General features: G+C 39.8%; 1 protein-coding gene across 1 annotated transcript in view; it reads left to right on the top strand.

The window, feature by feature from the left end:
* Positions 1-20,202, top strand: part of RPS6KA2 (ribosomal protein S6 kinase A2) — a 156,965-nt gene that overhangs the window by 121,740 nt on the left and 15,023 nt on the right. The window contains exons 12-14 of the mRNA XM_042826906.1: positions 3,832-3,934; positions 6,695-6,825; positions 8,275-8,400. Coding sequence (XP_042682840.1) covers positions 3,832-3,934; positions 6,695-6,825; positions 8,275-8,400 — 360 coding nt within the window. The remainder of the gene's footprint in view (positions 1-3,831; positions 3,935-6,694; positions 6,826-8,274; positions 8,401-20,202) is intronic.

The following is a 20,202-nucleotide window of genomic DNA, read 5'->3' as shown; positions in this document are numbered from 1 at the left end:
GTTCCAACCCCCCTGCCACAGGCAGGTTTGCCAGCCACAAGATCAGGTTCTTGATCAGACTTCCCAGAGCTCCATCCAAGCTGGCCGTAAACACCTCCAGGGATGGGACTTCCCTAACCTCTCTGGGCAAACTGTTCTAGCACCTCACCACTCTTTCAGTATAAAACTTCCCCATCTGAATCTCCACTCCTTTAGTTTTAAAGTCCTATCAGTATCTACCTGTGTAAAAAGTTGGTTTCCTTGCTATTTATAAACTCCCTTTAAATACTGGAAAGTGCAGTGAGGTCTTCCTGTAGCCTTCTCTTTTCCAGGCTGAACAAGCCCAGTTCCTTCAGCCTACCATCATAGGAGAGGTGCTCCAGCTCTTGGACCATCTTCATGGCACTCCTCTGGACCCTCTCCAAAAGCTTCACATCCTTCCTGTGTTGGGGGCTCCAGACTTGAATGCAGAACTCCAGCTGGGACCTCACAATGACAGAGTAGAGGGGAACGATCACCTTGCCTTGCTGGCCACCCCTCTTCTGAGAGAACACAGGTTACCATTGGCCTTCTGAACTGCAAGCACATGCTGCTGGCTCATATTAAGGTTTCCATCAACCAGGCCTCCGTAGTCCTTCACAGCAGGATTACTTTCAAGGATTTCTTCTCCCAGTTTGTTTACATATCTGGGATTATCTCGACACAAGTGCAAAACCTTGCACTTAGCTTTGTTGAACCTTATTAGGTTCACAAGGTCCCACCTTTCAAGTTTATCAAGGTCCCTCTGGATGGCAACCCTTCCTTCTGCTTTATCAATCATACCACTCGGCTTTATGTCATCAGCAGACATGATGATAGCTGTTTAAAAATCACCAGAAGTTATTTGAGAGACAGATAAAAATGGTCAAATACAATAGTCCAGACTTATCTTATTATGTCATTTGCCATTCTGCTTGATTTTATGTTGGAAGAGATCAATGTGGAAGAGATATGCCACCAGCCTCAAGTAATTTTGGGACTGTAATAAGACATGATCAGTTAATATGTTTTACCTAAAATCAGAAATATTCTTGGAAAGACTAGAAGGATCTTAAATCCTCTGAGAGATTTGCTCTCTGTTTTTATGGAAAACAATAGCCATGATTCTTAGGTCAGTTTGTGTCGCCTGTGAATTGGCGTCAACAGGATATGGGCCATTTAAAGGAAGATGTGTTCTGCCTGCAGTAAGCCTTCACTTTTAACTTTGCATTGTGGTTTAGTTTGCTTCAATGAATTGGCTTTGGTTGTAATGGTTGTCTCAGAGCAGTAGAGCCAGGATAGCAAAGCCTGCAGATGACTCTGCTCTGCTCACTCTTGTTTTTCACAATTCGATCTAGCTACCTGATTCAAAAAGCTGGGATGAAAAATATTTTACGCTGTTGACCTTTGTATGTTCCTAATTACCTAGTCAGAAACACTGGAAACAAACTCAATTGCAAGTGGAAAAGGAAATGGAAAAGGGTGTCAACCAGTTTGCACTCAGGAGGTTCCTTTCTCCCACACAAGCAACTTCTTTGTTTCCATCCCCTCCCATCAAGCAGATTTGTGATTACACATCTTTAGGTGGCATGTGACTCATGATGAATCTCAAATCCCTCCTCAGTAGAGGAGGATGTGGGTTAGGGATTCAAAACACAAAAGTAGATCCAACAGCACTTAAGAAACTACAGATGGAGGGAAGAATCGAGAGGCTGGGCAGAATATGGTTATGATAATGAAAAGAGAGTGCAGTTCCCAAATGATGTACAGTTCTAAAATGTTTTCCAATTTTTGGACCTCACAGGATGAGGAGTGCATTTAATTCAAGGAGGAAGCATGTGTGTGTGAACAGATTGCTTTTTGCAGTAGAGGCACTGCAGTTGTGAATTAAGACAAATAGAAGGAAGCTGGAAGCAAATAGCTTACTCAAGGTTAAATCCTAGCAAGAGGAAAACCCACAGTAGGTGCTGAGTGCTCTTTTAAAGCGCCCTGCAGACAGAAAAATGTGTGTGTTAATTAATAGGTTTATACTTTTCAGTTGATGAGTGACACTTCCTGCTTAAGATCACAATTGGCTTTTAATTATTTGGAAGACTAGCTTTCCACTGTGGCTTACAACAATTATTTATCTCTTTTTCTCTCAGAAGATATGGAGCAATTTTGCACAAGCAGGAACTTTTTTATGGTGAAATGGCCATTAATTACTGCAGAGTCATTTCCAACCTCACCATTCCACTTTTCTGAGGAATCATAGTTCAGCCACAAACATCTGCTTTATACTAATGCTAATACTATGCTGCAGAATGTCCTGCCTCAATAACTGTTATTTATCTATGCAAAATAAAGTTTAAATTATGTTGATGCATATATATATTAGGTTTGACCACATGCTTTATATTATAGAAGTAAATTCACCACAAAAATCACAGTTTAAAAAAAAAATCTTCCTGCTTGCAGGGAGCTGGACAGGCATATATTTAATCTCCATTAAATGTTTTGGAAAACCAGCTCATTATGAAGTTGTTTTAAAAGATACCTTGAGAATATATATATTGAAAACAGTCATTAAATTGCTCTCCAGCTCTTATCATGACTTGAAAGTTCGAAAGAAACAAAATATTTCTGCTCAGACATGCTAATTATTGGAAACTGTGGCAACAAATTCAGTTCTTTGAAACCTGAGAACAAAAGCATTGCCAGAAAGGGAGAAAGCCTAGGGATGGAAACATGGGGCAGAGAGTCAAATGGGAGCTTTGTTCCTGGTGCTGCCATCAGCATGGTGCTCAGGTTTGGCCACTTCAAGCAGAGATAATGCAAAGATAGTTGAAATCAGTCGGACTCTTTCCTTTAACCTCTGTAGGCTTTGGATCACTTCCAGACATACTACATTTATTCATCTTCCAGAATGTGTGTGTGTGCATATGAATGCTTGCAAAGAAACACTGTGGAGCAGTTTCTTAAACATTGCTAAGTATGAGTAAAGAGGCCAGGAGATCCCTTGAAACAAAGGCGAGGTATTGGTATACATATATGGTGCCTGTTACTTAGGTGGTACCCTACGTGCACCCTCACTCCCCAGCAAAAACTCACCCAGATGTTACCTGCTATACACCTTCCCCTCTTCCTTATCTTTTTCCTTAGTTTTGTTTCTCTGTTCAGTTGCTCAATCTACATTTTCATTCCATCTGCAGAAAGTGATTTCCCTCCCATCTGCAGTGCTTTCTTCCTACTGCCTTTAGATGGGAAGATTGGATAGATTTCATCTAATCTTTTTCTGTGAGCTCCTTCCAGTTCACCAGATATGCCAAAAGAACAAATCTCTTGTTTAGCTTGTGAGCTCCAAGCAGCAAGGCCTGTTGCTCAGTTCCATCTGGCAGGGTGTCAAACATATTGCTAGTTCTTGACAAACAAAAAAATGCTAAAGCAGTCACTGCTTCCAAGTGGTTCTTTGAGCTTGTTGTCACTAATGTGATGCTCAGCTCACCCATATGTGGTTTCCTAGTGTTACCATTGCATGTTCCAATCCTGCCCTTAAGATCAGTGAATTTCCAGATGCTCCAGATAGACTGTTCACAGTCTAAATTTTGACCAGAAACGTTGCGCTGACATTCTGAGTCTTGATAACTAAGAACTGCAGGGACCAGCCAGGGCATAGATTTGAAACCTGCCAGTTAAACAAGAGCCAGTACTGTGGCTTCATCATCCTCTTTGTCAGTCCCGCAAGGATGGCTCCAGGATAACAAAGGCTTCACCAAAGCAGGGGAGCCTGTATGTGAGTTTTGAAGTAGCAGAATTTGTTGCCAGGTTGCTGACTGTGGTTTGTTCTTCTTCTAGAAACTGTACAGAAAAGAAATCAAGCCGCCTTTCAAGCCTGCAGTGGGACGGCCAGAAGACACTTTCCACTTTGATCCGGAGTTCACATCTCGGACCCCCACAGGTTAGCACAGTGGCACACTGTGATGTGAGTGATGGATCTTTTTAGTGATTCATTTCATTCATAATCAACCTCCGCATTCCACTGAGTCAAAAAGTCTGATCACCAGTAGAGCTCCTAGGTTTTGTGATACCCAACAGCAATGAGTGTTCTGCATTTCTGAGAAAAGACATGAACATTTCACCAACTTCACATTAATATGTCTGCATTGTTTATAGTGAAACGATGTAATTATTGGCTATTTTATAGCTATTACTGTTGTTTATATTAGCTGAATGTAACTGTTCTAGGCTTCAAAGAACTTTGTATCTCTAAAAGCTAGTATTTAATTATGTATTCCATAGATGTTTCTTCAATTATTAAATGAGTTCTACTGCCTAGAATCAGGTTTAGTCAAAGTTTTGCAACCAATCACTTGCCATTCTAATAGTCTGCTGTTTGACAGAAAGCTTTAGTCTGGAGGTTGAAACATCTTTCTGCAGATTCCTAAGCTCTCCTCTGATGATTCTAAAGGTGCAGTTCCAATACTGACAGTTCATCATTGCAGATACAGTTTCACATTACCTTTTCTGAGGGATTCATCTGTGTTTGAGTCAGTTTTTCTGGTCACTTATGTCTGAAGTCCACAAACGTTTTATTTATGCTGACTCAGCTGTCTACGGAGCCTCATAGGGAGCAGAAGTGATCCAGGCCATAAGTGATTATTTGAACACGAATCAAACCAAGATCATTGCAGTAATCCAACTCAGAGTTCAGCCCACAAATGGTTGCACTGTTGTAAATGGTTGGGCTGTTTTCCACAAGCAGCAGAGGCATCTTAGGCTGGCCTTACTGCTGAGAAAATGTATGTAAAATTGCACCTCAGGTATCTAAATCTCCTCTCTGCAAATAAAATAATAATGTTTACTAACCCTAGGTGAAGAATGCTGAAGTAAGTTCCTACAGATTTGTTAGGCCTTTATGAATACTGTAATACTGTAAGATGCTCAGGAAGGACAAAGCATTATAGCTTTCGCAGTTAGGAAGATAGCCATTATAGGAGATTGATGTTTGCAAGTGTGTCAGACATGTACAATGATTCAGTATTTATCAAGACTAGGAAAAGGATTTAGGATTCATAACTATCATAGTTAACATAAAACAGAGTTTTGCATTTAACGCAAATGTATTAACATCCAGTCCATACAATGGGCACGTTAGTCAGTGGTAGTGAATATTTAACAATGAACACCAAACAATCAGTTGTTCTTATATAGTGTTTCATAAAGAGATTAGGAGTAAATTATGAAAGAACAGTTGTTTTTAACAGAGATGACCAAGCACTTGTGGTTTAGAGCTGAGTCACAACTCTTGTATAGTTCAATAATGTTCAAGATTTGAATTATTCCCATTCCATTTTCAAAATAAATACTATTTTCCTTTAATTAATCTATTTTGGAAAACTACTCTAGTACTTGGAAGTTGGAAAACTACTTACGCCATTGTAAGAAGTACCCAGTGATGCAAGAGGTCTGATGAGATTCATCCATGTATTTTCAAGAACACACAAATATTTTCATTGACACACAAATAAACAAATAGCCCACTTTGTTTTACCAAAGAATAGGCTTTTTCCCATAGTTTGGAGTGAGGTTAGACTTGCTGTTCTTGTTTCTGACTTCCGCCAAAGCTGAGACTTTGTAGATATGCAGAATTAGCTGCAGTCTCAGTTTTGTTTTTCTGAGCAGATCAATTGTTTCTACCATATTGCAGCTTCAGAAAGACAGAACCTTGTATAGTGAACCACATGTTACATTTTAGAAATCACAATGGTAAGGGGAATAAAGAATATCCACAGTTTACATTTTACATGCCCAGGAATAGTTTGCATTCTGGTCTTACTGCTTACGAAAGTGTCCTGGACAAAATATACACTGTACGAGAAAGATCTCTTCAAAGCATTTCAGAATTCTAAGTGAAGCTTCACTTCTCTTCTTGCTTTGGCAGGATGTTTCTCTCATTGAGAGAAAGGTACTGTTCTCTAGTTGTTTCATTCCAAAGGCAGAACATTTCAGGGCTCTTTGATCTCCTCTGGAGTGAGGAGCTTAGTTTCAACACCCCCAGCCAGTTTTTGTTCACCTCAGGACAAGTCAGCCAGCCTCTTCCTGGGGTAGATCCCAGCTCCTAAAGCTGCACCCTTTGAGGGAGAGAAGGGAAAGATCCCTTTGAGATTGCAGACCACCACTCTGGGAGCTTTGTGCTTTTACACTCACTTCAGGTTTTTTCTCCTTTGCATTTTCCTCATCCATACATCACATTGCATTACTTTAGCCTTTGTAATTTCTGTAGTCAAGGTGTTCCACAAAGGATAGATTCTGCATCCTGCAGCTTTTTTCCACTCCCTAGAGAGCTTCTGCTAATCCAAAGGGGTGCCCTGCCTTGAGCTATCTGTCCTTCTCCTGCCCTTGTCAAACTGTCCCTTCTCTGCCTATGCATACTCCTGACACAGATGGAGCTTCACATTGGAATGAAAATTAACCATGATTTAACCTCTGTATCCAAGAGGATTGATCTTGCAAATAATATCCCTGCACTGTTCACATCCAGAGTAAGGGGATAGAGAAGGCACATCATTTATTATGGAGGTGAACTAAATAAATACATGTCTACCAGTTCAGCAGAGTATGCAGCTGACTGACAGGGTGACTAAGTCTATTGCAGTTGTTGTACTATTACTTTCTGATCCTGTGTGCCACTCATGAGGTCATTTTCTTCCTTCTACAGATTCCCCAGGTGTTCCTCCAAGTGCCAATGCTCATCATCTTTTCAGAGGGTTTAGCTTTGTTGCCTCTAACTTGGTGCAGGAGCCTGCACAGCAGGATGTGCACAAAATCACCGTTCATCCAATTGTGCAGGTACGGATGCTGATGTTAAACTTTGCACTTGATGGGCAGGTGCATATGTGCACATTGTATTTAAACTGCCTCAGCGTTTCAGATTCACCCAACCCTCATCTGTTTCCATGTTTCATATAGGAGATGGAAAATTAGATATATTTTTTTACAAAGGCTTTTATCTTTACATTTACATTCTCCACTGCTCTAGAAAGGAAATAGGGATCACACCTTATCACAGCCCAGATGAAAAGTACTTCTGCATAGCTGAAACATTATTACAGGGCAGGTAATGAAGTGTTGTTTTTTAGTGACTGATGTTATTGTCAACAGTTTTGTCTAGAGTTATGTGATACAGTCAGTATTGGCAGAGAGGCTTAATTAATTATTTCCGTAGGCTCCCACACACATGGAGCCCAAGCTCCTGGGTATAGAGAGGCCACAGTGTTCCTGCTGTGATTACACAAGAGCCTGGTCATACTCACATAACCCAGACTGGCTTGGCAGTGGAAGGAAAATTGCCAGATTCTTGGTTTCTTGCTGTCATTTCCCTATGACATTCTCTCCAGCAATTGTAATTTCACAATGGAGTAAACCAGAAATGAATTGCTACAAATGGCTCAGCACATCAGAGGAACAGTAAATCGGGAGAGGAAGAGGGCTGCTCAAAGACACTGCAGATTTTTCCACAAGGAAAATCTTTTCTCTTACCCACAGCAAGAGATACACATGCCTCAAGGGGAAGAGTCCTTGCTTATGGTACCAGCTTTCATCCCTATTTTAATAATTCATAGTTCATTATTAAAAGCTCTTTTCTGTACCACTAAGTGAATTATTATCCAAACAATTACACCCCAAAAATGTAACTGTTTTCTTCTAAAAATGTGTTAATACAATATGTGCATGTCTTACATGGTTACATGTCTGACAAGGTTCCGTTTAGGCTTTTCCAGTGAGGATACATTTTTAGACAGAAGGTCCTAGAGGGTTTTTAGAGGTGCTGGTGATTTCTTCAATCCTGGAATGGAGTTTGCAGCAAGGTTTAAATTTGGGCTTTGGGAGGGCATCATCACCTAATCAATCTGCCCGTCCAAATTATCTGGCCCTTCAGTAATTAGGAATAAGTTTCTGTAGTTGAGAAATGTGGATTTCTCAAGAGACTTCGGCCTGCAGTTCCCTGTGAATTTCTAATAGGAAGTGGTTGTCTGCATTCCATAAATAGTTTACAAAATCACTCCCTTTTTCTCCTATTACTTCTAAATGGAAAACTCCCTCTTACAGACTGAGAAAAAGGTAAAAAGGGCTGGGACACACTTGTTTAGATAAACAGCTTCAGATATTTTTTAACTAGACTTAGAACACACCAGCTGTGCAGAAGATGAGATCAAACACTCTGTGAACAACTAGGCTAGTCCCTGCATTTATGTACCCCTGTCCTGATTACCTTGTTTATTTTGTCTTTCTCTACAGCAATTACATGGAAACAATATTCACTTTACAGATGGATATGAGATCAAGGAGGACATAGGAATTGGCTCCTATTCAGTGTGCAAGAGGTGTGTTCATAAAGCAACAGAAACAGAGTTTGCGGTGAAGGTAAGAAAGTCACCTGGCTGATGCCAGACGTGTGGTTGAGACTTCTCTGCCAGTCTGTGCAGAAGTGTGATCAGTCTTACAGTGTTGGCTTATTTTTTTTGGTCTTGCTGGTTGTTTTTTACTTTCAAAAGATGACAAGTTTCATGATAAGCCTCGTTATTTCTCATACTTTAATAAAGTAAAATTACAGGATTAAAAAAAGCTTTACAGTCTTGCATTGAAATCCCACTTACTTCAGCCTTGCTCTTTTCACAATCTAGATACGATTTTTAGCAGATGATCAACTATGATCAAATTTATGATTGACTCATCCTAAACAAACAAAATAACAAAATGATTGCAAAATTGAATACTCTATGATTGCAAAATAACATTTTATTCTTCTTAAATTTAGTTTTGATAGTTCTTACTGTAATAAGAGAGATTTGTTAGTGAAAAGCACGGTCACTTACAAATCATCAGATTTATTTATCTCTCCTTGATGTTCAGCACCAGCATACTACACAAAGGCACAAATGACAGGCTTCAGTGGAGATTCAAAATACAGATTTGGTAGAATTCAGTTGAATGTTAAAGACAAATCAGTGAATTTCAAACTTGCTTTAGCAATCCCATATGTCACAGCAGCCAACAGCCAGGAAGCTGCAAGAATGCATGTATGAGGGAATTTGTTACAGTTGGAAAGAATGGCTGCCCAGTAGAACTGCTTTGGAAGAGCACAGAGAGCTAAGTTTAAACTTAGTTAAGTGCTATTGGTTACTAGCATGTAGCTTTTGCAGGGGGCAAAAAAAGTTTAGTGCATGTGTCAAGAAATCAACGTACTTCTCAGGTAAAAAGTTACAAAAATTAAATTTTCTTTGGTGGAAAGGAGTAGTAATTAAAATGTTCATATGTGTTGTCAGCAACTGCGAAATTGCGAGACCCCCCCGCGGGGTCCGATGTGCTAAGCTCCCTCCCTGCTCTAATGATTGATGTGTGATGTGGGCCCCTAGGGGCGTAGACGAAGTAATTAGGCTATATAAGGTAGTTGATACGTGCAATAAACGCCATTTTACTGCTCATCATATTGGTGTCACCTCAGTAATTGGCCAAGCTGCGGTCTCCTGGGAAAGCGGAACGGGCACGTACGGCAACACATATGCTAGAAAATTATTTAGTGATTTCGTTCTTGTACCAAAAAGTGATAAGATTGGATTAAATGGGTTTAATGAATTTGGCAAGATACAGACAAGTCAGATCCTTTAATTTTGCAAGATCTCAGGGAAACAGATTGCTTAAATGAGCAGAGGACAAAAAAGTAATTTTTGGAATCAGTGCACAAAGAGACGTATTTACTAAACTTGCAGTAAACATAGAATCATTAAGATAAGAGATCTCTAAGTTCACCAAGTCCAACCGCCAGCCCATCCCCCATGCCCACTAACCGTGTCCCTCAGTGCCACATCTCCACAGTTCCTGAACGCCTCCAGGGACAGTGACTCCACCACCTCCTTGGGCAGCCTGTTCTAATACCTCAACACTCTTTCAGAGAACAAATTTTTCCTGAATCTCTCCTGGCACAACTTGAGGCCACCTCTGATCCTATCGCTAGTTACCTAAGAAAAAAGACCAATCTCACCAAATAAAGTATTGGTGGATTATTTTTTGTATTTCAAAGTTTGTAGAAAAACTTAGCTTGTATATCTCTGCAACTAAATAAGAAACTGAGTTTGAAGTGATCCACACTGCAGGTCATAAGATAAACGAGTTACAGGTAGTCAATAGAGTAATAATGAAGTATTTACTCAGTCTTATTTTCTTTTACAAAATGGGTGATCATTCAGTATCCATTGAAGTCCATGAAAGTTTTGGTGTCTCCAAGTAGTGTCCACAAAACTCTGGGGCCCATTAATAATTCACAATTTGTTGATGTCATTCAAACAACAGCTGTATCATAATTAGGAGCACAGCCCTACAAGCAGGTCTTGGGCACAGGGACATGATAGGATTGTCATTTTTAATGAGAGGAAAAACTACCTGTTAATTTTCAACAGACGACATTGTGCTGTAGTAGCTATAGGTCTTGTAGAAATAAATGACATCTGTGGTGAATAAAATGGGAGTTAAATTAATTGTTTTAATATTTTATATATATCAAAAATTGCTAACATTTTTATGAGTGTAATACAGTCAACAAGAAACTGAAATACAAAGACCTTTATCCTCAAAGATGTCTGAGTGCCTGAATCCAAGACGGTCTAGCACTTACTTAGCAGTTATGGGTTTGGAATGCCTATGAGAATCTAGAGAAAACTCAACACATGGAAAAATCCAATGCCTCAGAAGAGTCTAGCACTTCTATTGCAAGGCTTATGATCCCTTCCATTTCTATTAATTTACTCTTTTTATTCCTTTCTTCCTTCAGTTCTTGCTGCTTTCTTGTTATTATCTTGTTATTATAGGTCTTGATTTTGACCACCAGCTTAGGCAACTTACTTTGCATGTCAGTTTCCAGACTGTCAGAGTGAGTCAAACTGTCAGAGTGACTCAAACATGTAGCACAGACTTTGAGTTGGAGGCGGCTAGTGGGTTTCTGTTTGTACTGTCTTTCCAGCATATTGACTGGTCCCTACTTGATTATTATTCCTGCAAATATATTGGTTTTATTATCCTGTCTATTTTTTTTCCTTTATTTGATATCAAGGTTGTATCATTTTGTTATCAAAGTAGCTCGCTTTCATAAAGATTGCACAATGCCAATCATTTCAAGTAATTAGATAGTTTGGGAATTGCAACTGACATTATCTTAATTATGTATCAGTCCCTTTTGACATGCATCTTTTAACTCTCTCTATAAAAATCACTGTAATTAGATTCTTTTGATTTCTTTCAGTAAGCATAATTTTCTCAGGAAAAAATATCTGCAGTGATCATTCATAAGATAGGCAGTTTCCCCATTTGTCTGGTAACACGTCATTAAAAGCTCCCTAATAAAGGCTGATTGCTGACACGTCAGAGAGCATCATCCTATCTCCCCAAAGGATACTGACAATAATGAAGGAGTTAAGGAAATGACGTGATGGCATCACTGTGGAAAGGGGTTTGTAATGTCATCATGTAAATAATCCCTCCATGGAGTCTGCCGCTCACCAGGCCTTATTTACTATCACTTTGTAGAGCCATACTGAGACAACAGAGTACTGAGCCAGAGTTACATGAGTCAGAGCTACTGCCAGAAAATCCACACAGAAAAACAAAACCTTTCCTAACCCAGAAGCAGCGTGTATTTGTCAGAAACATTTCATTCCTTTCGCTTTTGCTGGCCATCTGCAACTAATTGGAGACTATCTTATAGAGATAATTAGAGATCTAGCAATGCAGAGATGCTCTTTGTTGACATGATAAAAGCACTCAAACAGATCTGTAATTTAACTCTTTCCAGTGTTCAGTGAAATGAGGCACATCACTCACTGATGGACTTTTGAAAATCCCTCCAGAACCTGTCTGCACCTCTGGGCTCTGAGATACCTTCATAAGTCCAATCATTGAACTTGCAGAAGAGATTTTTCTTCCAAGCCGTTTGTAAGAATGAAATGTTAATAACAAACTCTATGTCTATTCAAGACCTGCCCTAAATAGAGGATCCTAAATATAAGGTTTAAGAATTGAGACTTAAAACGTCTGTACTACTGAAAGCATTTCAATATTATGCTGCCAGATTTTGTTCACACTAAGCCTAACCTGAAAGTAGTGGAACAGGCCTGGGTCAGTGTAGGTAGATTTAGGCTTAGCAAACCTTTGTGTAATATTCTACTGCAGATACATACTCTGAAGTACTTCCAAAATGTTACACCTAGGCTTTTTTTTGCCATCCTGTTCCCAAGGGAAAGTTGGGAATATAAAGTTAAGAAATACATAAATATTGCTCATTCTTCGGAAAGTTTTATAAAACTCTGTTATACAGAAGAAAACTGGGGGGAAAAAAAAAAAAAAAAAAAGTGTTTCTCTTATGATGAATCTCTAATGTTTCAGATTCTTCTGCTCAAATATCGATCATCCTCACTACAATAGGATGATGTTTAATAACAAAGGGAACTGTGAGTGTCAATCAGAATTACAAGCATCAAATGGGTACAAATCAGAAGGCAAAGAAAATCAGATTAACCTATTTCAATTGCATCACTATCTACTATCTAGAGAAAGTAAGTCAGTTTATAAGAAGATTGATTCTAGAGCACATGGGAGGGATTTCTGTGCATGGAAAAAAGGCTGCGATAGAAACCTGTATACATTCTCCAAAAGCTCTCATTTGGAAAACAGGAGATCTGTGAGTTTTGGATGTATTTGATTTTTCGAAACCTGCCAGAGATCTGATGCAATTAGTGTATGTCAAAAGTTTTTTGCTTCATTTAAAATCATTGCACTGATTTCAAATTTGGATCTCTACTTCTATTGAAGCTTTCAAGCTGGATTTTCAAATATGCTTCTTACTGAAGCCAGATGAAGTTTGCAAAAAAAACTGATGGCATCTCAGGGTTTCCCTATTTATTTAGATTGACTTCTCCCCTCTCCAGGAGAAGTTACTGGAAGATAATAGCCTAAGTAAAAACTGCTGCTGGTATGGCCTATTCTACCCCTGTTACATTATCTGTACCAAACACTGCAGAGTTGGGTGGGACAAGGGCCAGATTCAACAGCTTGAACGCAACTGCTTTCTTCTCTGTGTCAAAAGACTATCTACCTGGTTAAATCTTATAGATTTTTAGTTCTCCTATGCTGTTGGAGCCAGGGAAAATGACTGGGTAAAAGGACAGGTTACACTCTTCCTTCTCCCCTGAGGAAACAAAGCATACAGCAGAGATAGTCCCAAAAGACAAGTTCAGTTTTGCAGATGACAATACTGCAGTGGAATTTGGATCTTGAACATGTGTGAATTTCATGATTTTTTTTTTCCCTATCTCTGTAATGCACTAACAAACTATTTGGTTCCAAATGTTCCCAGCTGTGAGCAAGGCTAGATTTTACTGTCTGTGTCTGCATCTAGGATACACAGGTTAGGTTATGCTGGAGATCTAGTAAATCCTACAGTTCATATATAATTCTGGTAATTACTAAGCATCGAAAGTGCATTTATCTCAGTATGTTTTGGTATGGGCAGACTGGTGAGAAGGTTCGATTTAAAGAGCTATGAAAATGCACTTCTCCACTGGTAACTGTAGAAGTGATGCCAACATGCTGTCAATAAACAGAAGACACTAACTCCTGAGAGCTGTTTTTAGCAGTCCTGTGTAGTTAGATTTCCTACATACCTCTACTTATGTGCTAGTAGCAGTGACAATCACCAGATGAATTAATTACAGAGTTGTTTAATGTTTCGTGTAAATTTCATTTTCCCCATCCACTGATGTTCATAGTCTTAGTTTGCTTGTTTTTAGGTGGTTGGTGTCGTTGGATGTGCTTGTCAGAAGGCAGGAGGTTCCATAATAGTGATTTTCCCATAGCTTTTATTATACCTGTGTCAGGAGGTTAGTGCTAAATGTAGAGAGCATGAATACTGAAAAAAAGTTAAGTTAGAGATATTTCAGTATCCATGGTTTAAAGAAAATTATAAACAAAGGAGAGAAAATCTGAAAAAACAAGTGGTAAAATATATGCACTAATTGCAAGAGAGTATCCAAGAGAGTTACAAAAGTGTATAAGATTGAAGATGGGCAGCCTGATGTGATCAAATTCTGCTAATATCTGTAAGATGATATAATTGATAGATAAAAACTCAGCTGCTATAGGCAACATGACAAGATAGAACGTCTTGAAGCTAAAAAAGAAAAAATAGGAAAATAGGAAACAGGAAAATAGTCTGATGGTGAGAGCAGTTGCTAATACACTCTTAAAGTGATGGTTGAGGTGTTCTCCCCCTCCCATGGAAAGAAATTAGATCTGATATTAGTGGAGTTGTAGCCTTACAGAATGTGGGTCAGAATTATAAGATTATTTCTTACCTTGATAAATTAGAGAGAACAATTATGAAGCTAATGAACTTCAGCGTATGAAGCTGAGATTTGTGAAATCTTGTTATTCAGAGTCTTCAGCAGAGATTATTTTCACTGTTTAACGGATATTTAAGCTGGTAATGTGGCAACAGACTCAATAGGATATAGAGTATCATGTGGGAGGTACAGATTTCAGAGATTATTTTAGGCATAAATCTCTGTGTTGCTTTGGATTTGCACAGGGAGGGCAGTTTTCCAGAGGGGTGCTCATCTGGCACTTTGCAAAAGAACCAGCATGTAAAGCTTCAGACTGCAAATAGAAATCTATGGGAAGAGTGCTTACAGACAGCAGTGAGACAGTGTCTTCATTATGTGTTGGAGAGAGAAAACTGATCACAGTAAAATGGATGGAATAGCAAAGGAGTGCAGTGGAGAAATTTTTCTGCGAGGGTCTTGCATCTGTTCTGTGAATGTATGTATTTGAAGGCTTTCCAAGTTGTTTCATTTTGAGTAACTTCAAATTCTTGACTTCCATGCAGAATGTTATGGTGTACATGCTCACCATAGCAAGAGACAATAGAGCATATTCAATGCTGTTGTCATTTTGTAAGATTTGAGTTCAGTCAGATGCCTGCCAAGCTTCATTCAGCCTCACTTTTCTCTTGTTTAATTTAGTGTGCTCAGGTTTCTGCTGAGTACTCTCACTGTAAGTCAGCTCTTCATAGAAGCACATCTCAAATAGACAAGACCCTTCAGTTACATCTTTTGAAGGGATGGACCAGCAAAGAGTGTAGGGCTATGCTTGAAGGGCTTAGAGGAGAGCAGGGCAAAGAGCCAGGAGCACCCTGAGCACTTTTACAATGAGTGAACTTGTTTGTAACAGCAAGAGCCATTGCTGGATGGTGACAATTGGCTAAATGGGATCAAGGTGTTGCATAAGTCTCAACAAATAAGCAGAGGAGGCAGACAGAAATATAGAAGAGTGGGCAGACCAGCACTTGAACTTGTGCTTCAGGGCAAATCTGAGATATACAGTGGCTGTGCAGCCCCTCCAGCATACAGATATTACAGCCTCCCTCCCATTCAGTCACAAAGGTCACAGTTCCCCTCTCCTCGACATTGCTGAGCTGAGCTTCTCAAGAATGATGCTGTTTTTCAGTGCTAACTGGATCTTTTCTGAGACACAGGGTCCTGCAGCAGCTTTCCTGCAGTTTAGCAGTATCATATTTCTTGTCTCTAGATTGCTTGCCAAACATCTAAGCATTTTGGACAGCATTTAGTTCTTCGCAGCTCTGTTTCTCTTTTGGGGCCATTTAAACTGTTTCTTGTATTTGTCTTCCATACTGATGTAATAATCTTCCCCTTTTGTAACATCCGAATATGACACCATGGTTTTCACCCCTGAAGCTTTTTGTCAGAGAAGGTGGGAGTAGTGCTGCAATCATCTCACAAACTGAAAACTCATCAGTTTGATCCACGGACGTGTGGTAGGGCTGTGCAGAGCAGGCTAAAACAGCTTTTCACACTCAGCCATTCTGCCTCTAAAATTGCAGGTTTCTCTCTGAAATGAGTTTTCTGCTTCATGGGTGCTGTTGAAACAAATTTTGTTAGTGTTTGTGTTGCTTAGAAAATGTGTGCAACTGCATAGGCTGTAATTAATAAGTACTAAAGTTGCAGTCGACAGCTTGGGAGTGCTAAGTCAGCAATGGGCATGCCCTGCATTCAGAAATCTTAATGCCTCACCTACACATCTTGATCCGATGGCCAATGTTACTTCAGAAAAGTAGTGCTAATTAGGCCCATTTCTTTTTTTCTTCATTATTTTTCTGAAAGATTTAAGCAAGGATGGAGGAAAGTGGAACTCTGGAGCTAATCAAAACTAATAGCACAGCAAAGAGTCCCTCAGAAACTATTAGGCTTGGAATAGCTTTCCTTGGAGACATGTTAAATGTAAAATTATACCATGGCCTGTTAAATAATGTTAGCCTTTCTGCAGTGATTTTCCTCCAGCTTTAGTAATTTGACATCAAAAAAGGGACCAAATTAAAACAGATGCTTGGCATGAAGAGGACTTATTTTTAGAAGAAAATATTACTGAAATTGAAACCTGTTCATTTTCCAGCTCACAAAACTTCAGAACTCCATCTCTGCAACACTTTTGTTGGAATTAATGCTGGAGATGAAACTGTCAATTTAAAATGTCTGTGTTGTAATGCCACCTTTCTGTAGAAAAGATGAATATCCCATCTATAGTTCCACTCACTACTGGTACCCTGAGTTTCAGATTTGGAATTCAGCCCATAGATACAGTGTAGAAATCCTGTGGTCATCTCTCCTCCCAGAGGGAAAAAAAAAAAAAAAAAGGATTCTTACAGAGAGCATTGCATCACACCATCACTCTGTTATATCAATCTCTTCTTAAAGATGATTAACTCATACTTACATTGCAGACAGGCTATAGAGAAAAATTCAAGATAGGTAGTAGAAAATAAAGCATCTTTAGAAAGTGTACAAAGCCCTCTTTCTCCTCTTTGCTTTTTGCACAGTCTTCATGCTGATCAAAAGATGCTTTCAGTCATCCTGCTTCCTAAATGCACTGGCAGCCTCAGCTGTGGCTGCTCGAGGTGTTGTAGTGCTCAGGTCTCTGGCCTGACCTGCTGGACTCTGCTGCTGGAACCAGAGCACCAGGCTAGGACTGTGCCCATGGCTCAGCTTTCCCAGTTCATATTCCTGTGTCTCAGTTTCAGCTGCCAGGAAAGGTCATGTGAGGCACTGAAGAAGAGACAAGCACCAGTCCTGTTTGGGACTGAGGTCAAAAAAGGCAATCCAGGAGAGTTACACCTTATTCCCATGCAGCACAACCCAGAAAATCTGTTCCATCGAAGCCCCACAACCTCTTTTTAATTTATGCCTGTGCTGCAGGTTGTACCTTTAATGCTTCCCGATTATTGTTGATTGTGGTTGATCCCACTGCAAGTGGAAGTTTGCCAGTGGAATAAATAAGTTAAAACCGATTTCTTATTTTTTGGAGCCCATGGTAGTGGCTCCAAACAGTCACAGGCTTAAACCACAGTGCCAGTATTGGCACATTTAGCTTGATTTTCCCAGGGAAATTGAGGAAGATTGCCCATTTTGATTGACATGACTAAGTAGAGCATTTATGTCCCACATTTCTTAAGAGGAAGAAGTGAGAGCCAAGCAAATGTTTTAATGCAGTTGTTTGTTCATTAAAGATGTATAAAGACCTTTTTCCCCAGCACATTAAGACTCAAACAGCAGCAAGCAGTTTCCTTGCTTCTCGCTCCAGCTTATCCTGGCCAGAGCCCATCCTCTCTCCTAAGGCCAGTGTCAGAGCTGTTCCCATCACTGCATTTCATGTTTCTTTTCAGTCTTCATTCTCACTCAGCTGCCTTTCTCTTACCTTTTCTTTTAGTTTATTCATTTTCCAGACAGCAGAGGCAGTTAAATTGTCACCTCCTACCTCTTGCCTTTTTCCAATATCTCAAGTGTAGTGATGGAGAACTTCATGTAAAAACAGTCATCCTCCTCGCACAAGGTCATCCAGGTTAATTTCAGCTGTTTAATAAAGGCAATTTGCATTAACGAGGTTAATTCTGCCCAAAGCAGATTAGGGAGCGCTCACACATACCATTTCTTTGGCAGGGCTATGAAGGCTATAGATCTCACCTGGTGGGTGGTATCAGACAGCTGAAGACTGTAACATCTGCTAATGGCATAGCTAGCTCCAGAAGAAGAAATTCATCTGTACAAAGACACAAAAATACCTCCACAAAACTGCAGACAGCAAATATATACTGTCTGTATAGTTACTGTATATTTTGTACTCACTCATTTTCAGTGAGGCGTGACCCACTCGCACAAAACTGTATTGCTGCTTTTTTTTGTGTTCAGCCATACACCTGGCAAAGCTAAGGACATTGAAGATCCATCAGTAAGGAAGAATCAGGTGGGGTTTTTTTTTTGGTTTTTTTTTTCCATGCAGAGGATTTGCGACAGCACTCGTGAAAACTGGCCAGACATATTCAATAGGATTTTGAAAATATTATCTCTTGGTCCTTTCTCCTTTAAGAGAGGAAGTTTAGTATTAACCCTTGATAGAGCTTGACTCATTTTAAAATATCATGAGGTTTTTACCCTAAATTCCACAGAAGAAAATACAACTTTTCTTTCAACCAGTCAGTAAAATAGACAAAGAATTAATTAGCTAAGGAATAACACAAAAAAATCACTATTAGAACAAGCTGAACGAAGGATAGTTTTGCATGTGTCGAGCTCATTTTACTCTGAAATTGTTTCCTCCAGAGTTATTACAGTGTTTGTAGGCAATTGAGTGCCCAGTACATCTGGAAAATTCAGTTTCTTATTTTTCTAAAGGACAACAATAAACCTCTCTACTTCATAGCTCTTTTATTCCAAGGTACAATAGAACTTCTGTTACATTTTCAGTTAAATTATTTATATGTTATGATGTCTTTCCCAGTTGGTTTTCTTCCCCATACATCTACAGAGTGGAATAGAAAAACAGCAGCATTGCATATTACCACAGGGCTGGAAGCAGAGAAAACCTTCCCTGAAGTCTGTAATGGAGGGTATGTATTTAGTTGAATTCAAATCACGATGACTTTCCTCAAGGAAGATCGTTCCTTGTGCAAGGAGTTGCAGGTTTGTGGTCCACCATAAGAGAAGAATAGGAAAGAGGCTGCCTTCATGCAGTGTCTCAGGGGAAACAAAGAGAGGCCAGACTGGGAAATACTCTTTGTCACAAGAAATTTTACAAGTGAAATAGCTTAGCTTTTAATCATGTGATTAAGAGTTCAGTGGGAGTACAGCAGTGTTTGTATCTATACCCATAACATTTCATGCATTTTTTTTTCCCTAGCATTTCAGCCTTCAGTGTACAGGTGGAACACAACTCACAGTTTCTGGCCTTTATTGGAACAGAGTACCTGCCAAAGGCTGTTCTGAAAGTGTATCTCTGACAGATGTTGTGTCAGATTGCATTTGAAGATCATGGCCACATCAAATGGACCTAAAGTGCTACCTATGCTGAGGTCTGGTCCACACAGTCTCCACTGGATGATTCTGTGGGCAGAGCTAAAACCTCTCCATACTTAGGGACTGATGTTAGAACTGGCCTTTAAAAATGAGGGATTAATCAAACTCCAGAGAAGGAGCAAGAGGAAGGTCCATTAACGAAGTGGAAAGTGGAGAGAAAAGCAAAGTGCCTGGTTTGTGCCTGTTATGGTAGTAGTTTGCTGTGGATGAAAGCCTACTGGAAAGGAGATTGGGACCAACCCCATGGCAGCAGAGCCCTGGGAGCCAGGAGGGACTGGTGAGCATAGATCTCAGTTTGTTCCCAGGGGGAAGTTCAGCAGCTGCTGGACTTTGTGGTGCATCCCTCACCTTCTCTGACAATCAGGAGGTCTGCCTTAATGAACACTTCTCAAGTTACTGTAAAGGCTGCTTCATTTTTTTGGCACTGACGTACAGATGTGCACATGGATAAACATCACAAAGACTTTGGAACATCTCAGGCCTATGCCCCTTCGTGCTGACTATGGCTCCTACTCACACTGAAGCTCCTTCAAATAACCATCTGGGTAAATGGGAGTGGTCATTACCAAGAAGACAGGATCAGTGTCAGTCATTGAGATTTTAGTGTAATGAGTAGTCTGAGCAATAATGGAGTGAGAGTGTCACATGCCTCGTTTCCTTGGCTGGATGGCACTCAGTGTTCTGGTTTTATGTGAATGTCACATAAGTGAAGTACATGTGTCATTTGAGTGACATCATTCCATTCCCACTAAAGCCT

The sequence above is a fragment of the Centrocercus urophasianus genome, unplaced genomic scaffold (genome assembly GCF_019232065.1).
Source record: "Centrocercus urophasianus isolate 14NV4802_14NV808 unplaced genomic scaffold, USGS_Curo_1.0 seq_10, whole genome shotgun sequence".
Lineage (NCBI taxonomy): Eukaryota > Metazoa > Chordata > Aves > Galliformes > Phasianidae > Centrocercus > Centrocercus urophasianus.
The sequence above is the reverse complement of the archived record's forward strand: the minus strand, read 5'-3'. Positions and strand labels throughout refer to the sequence as shown.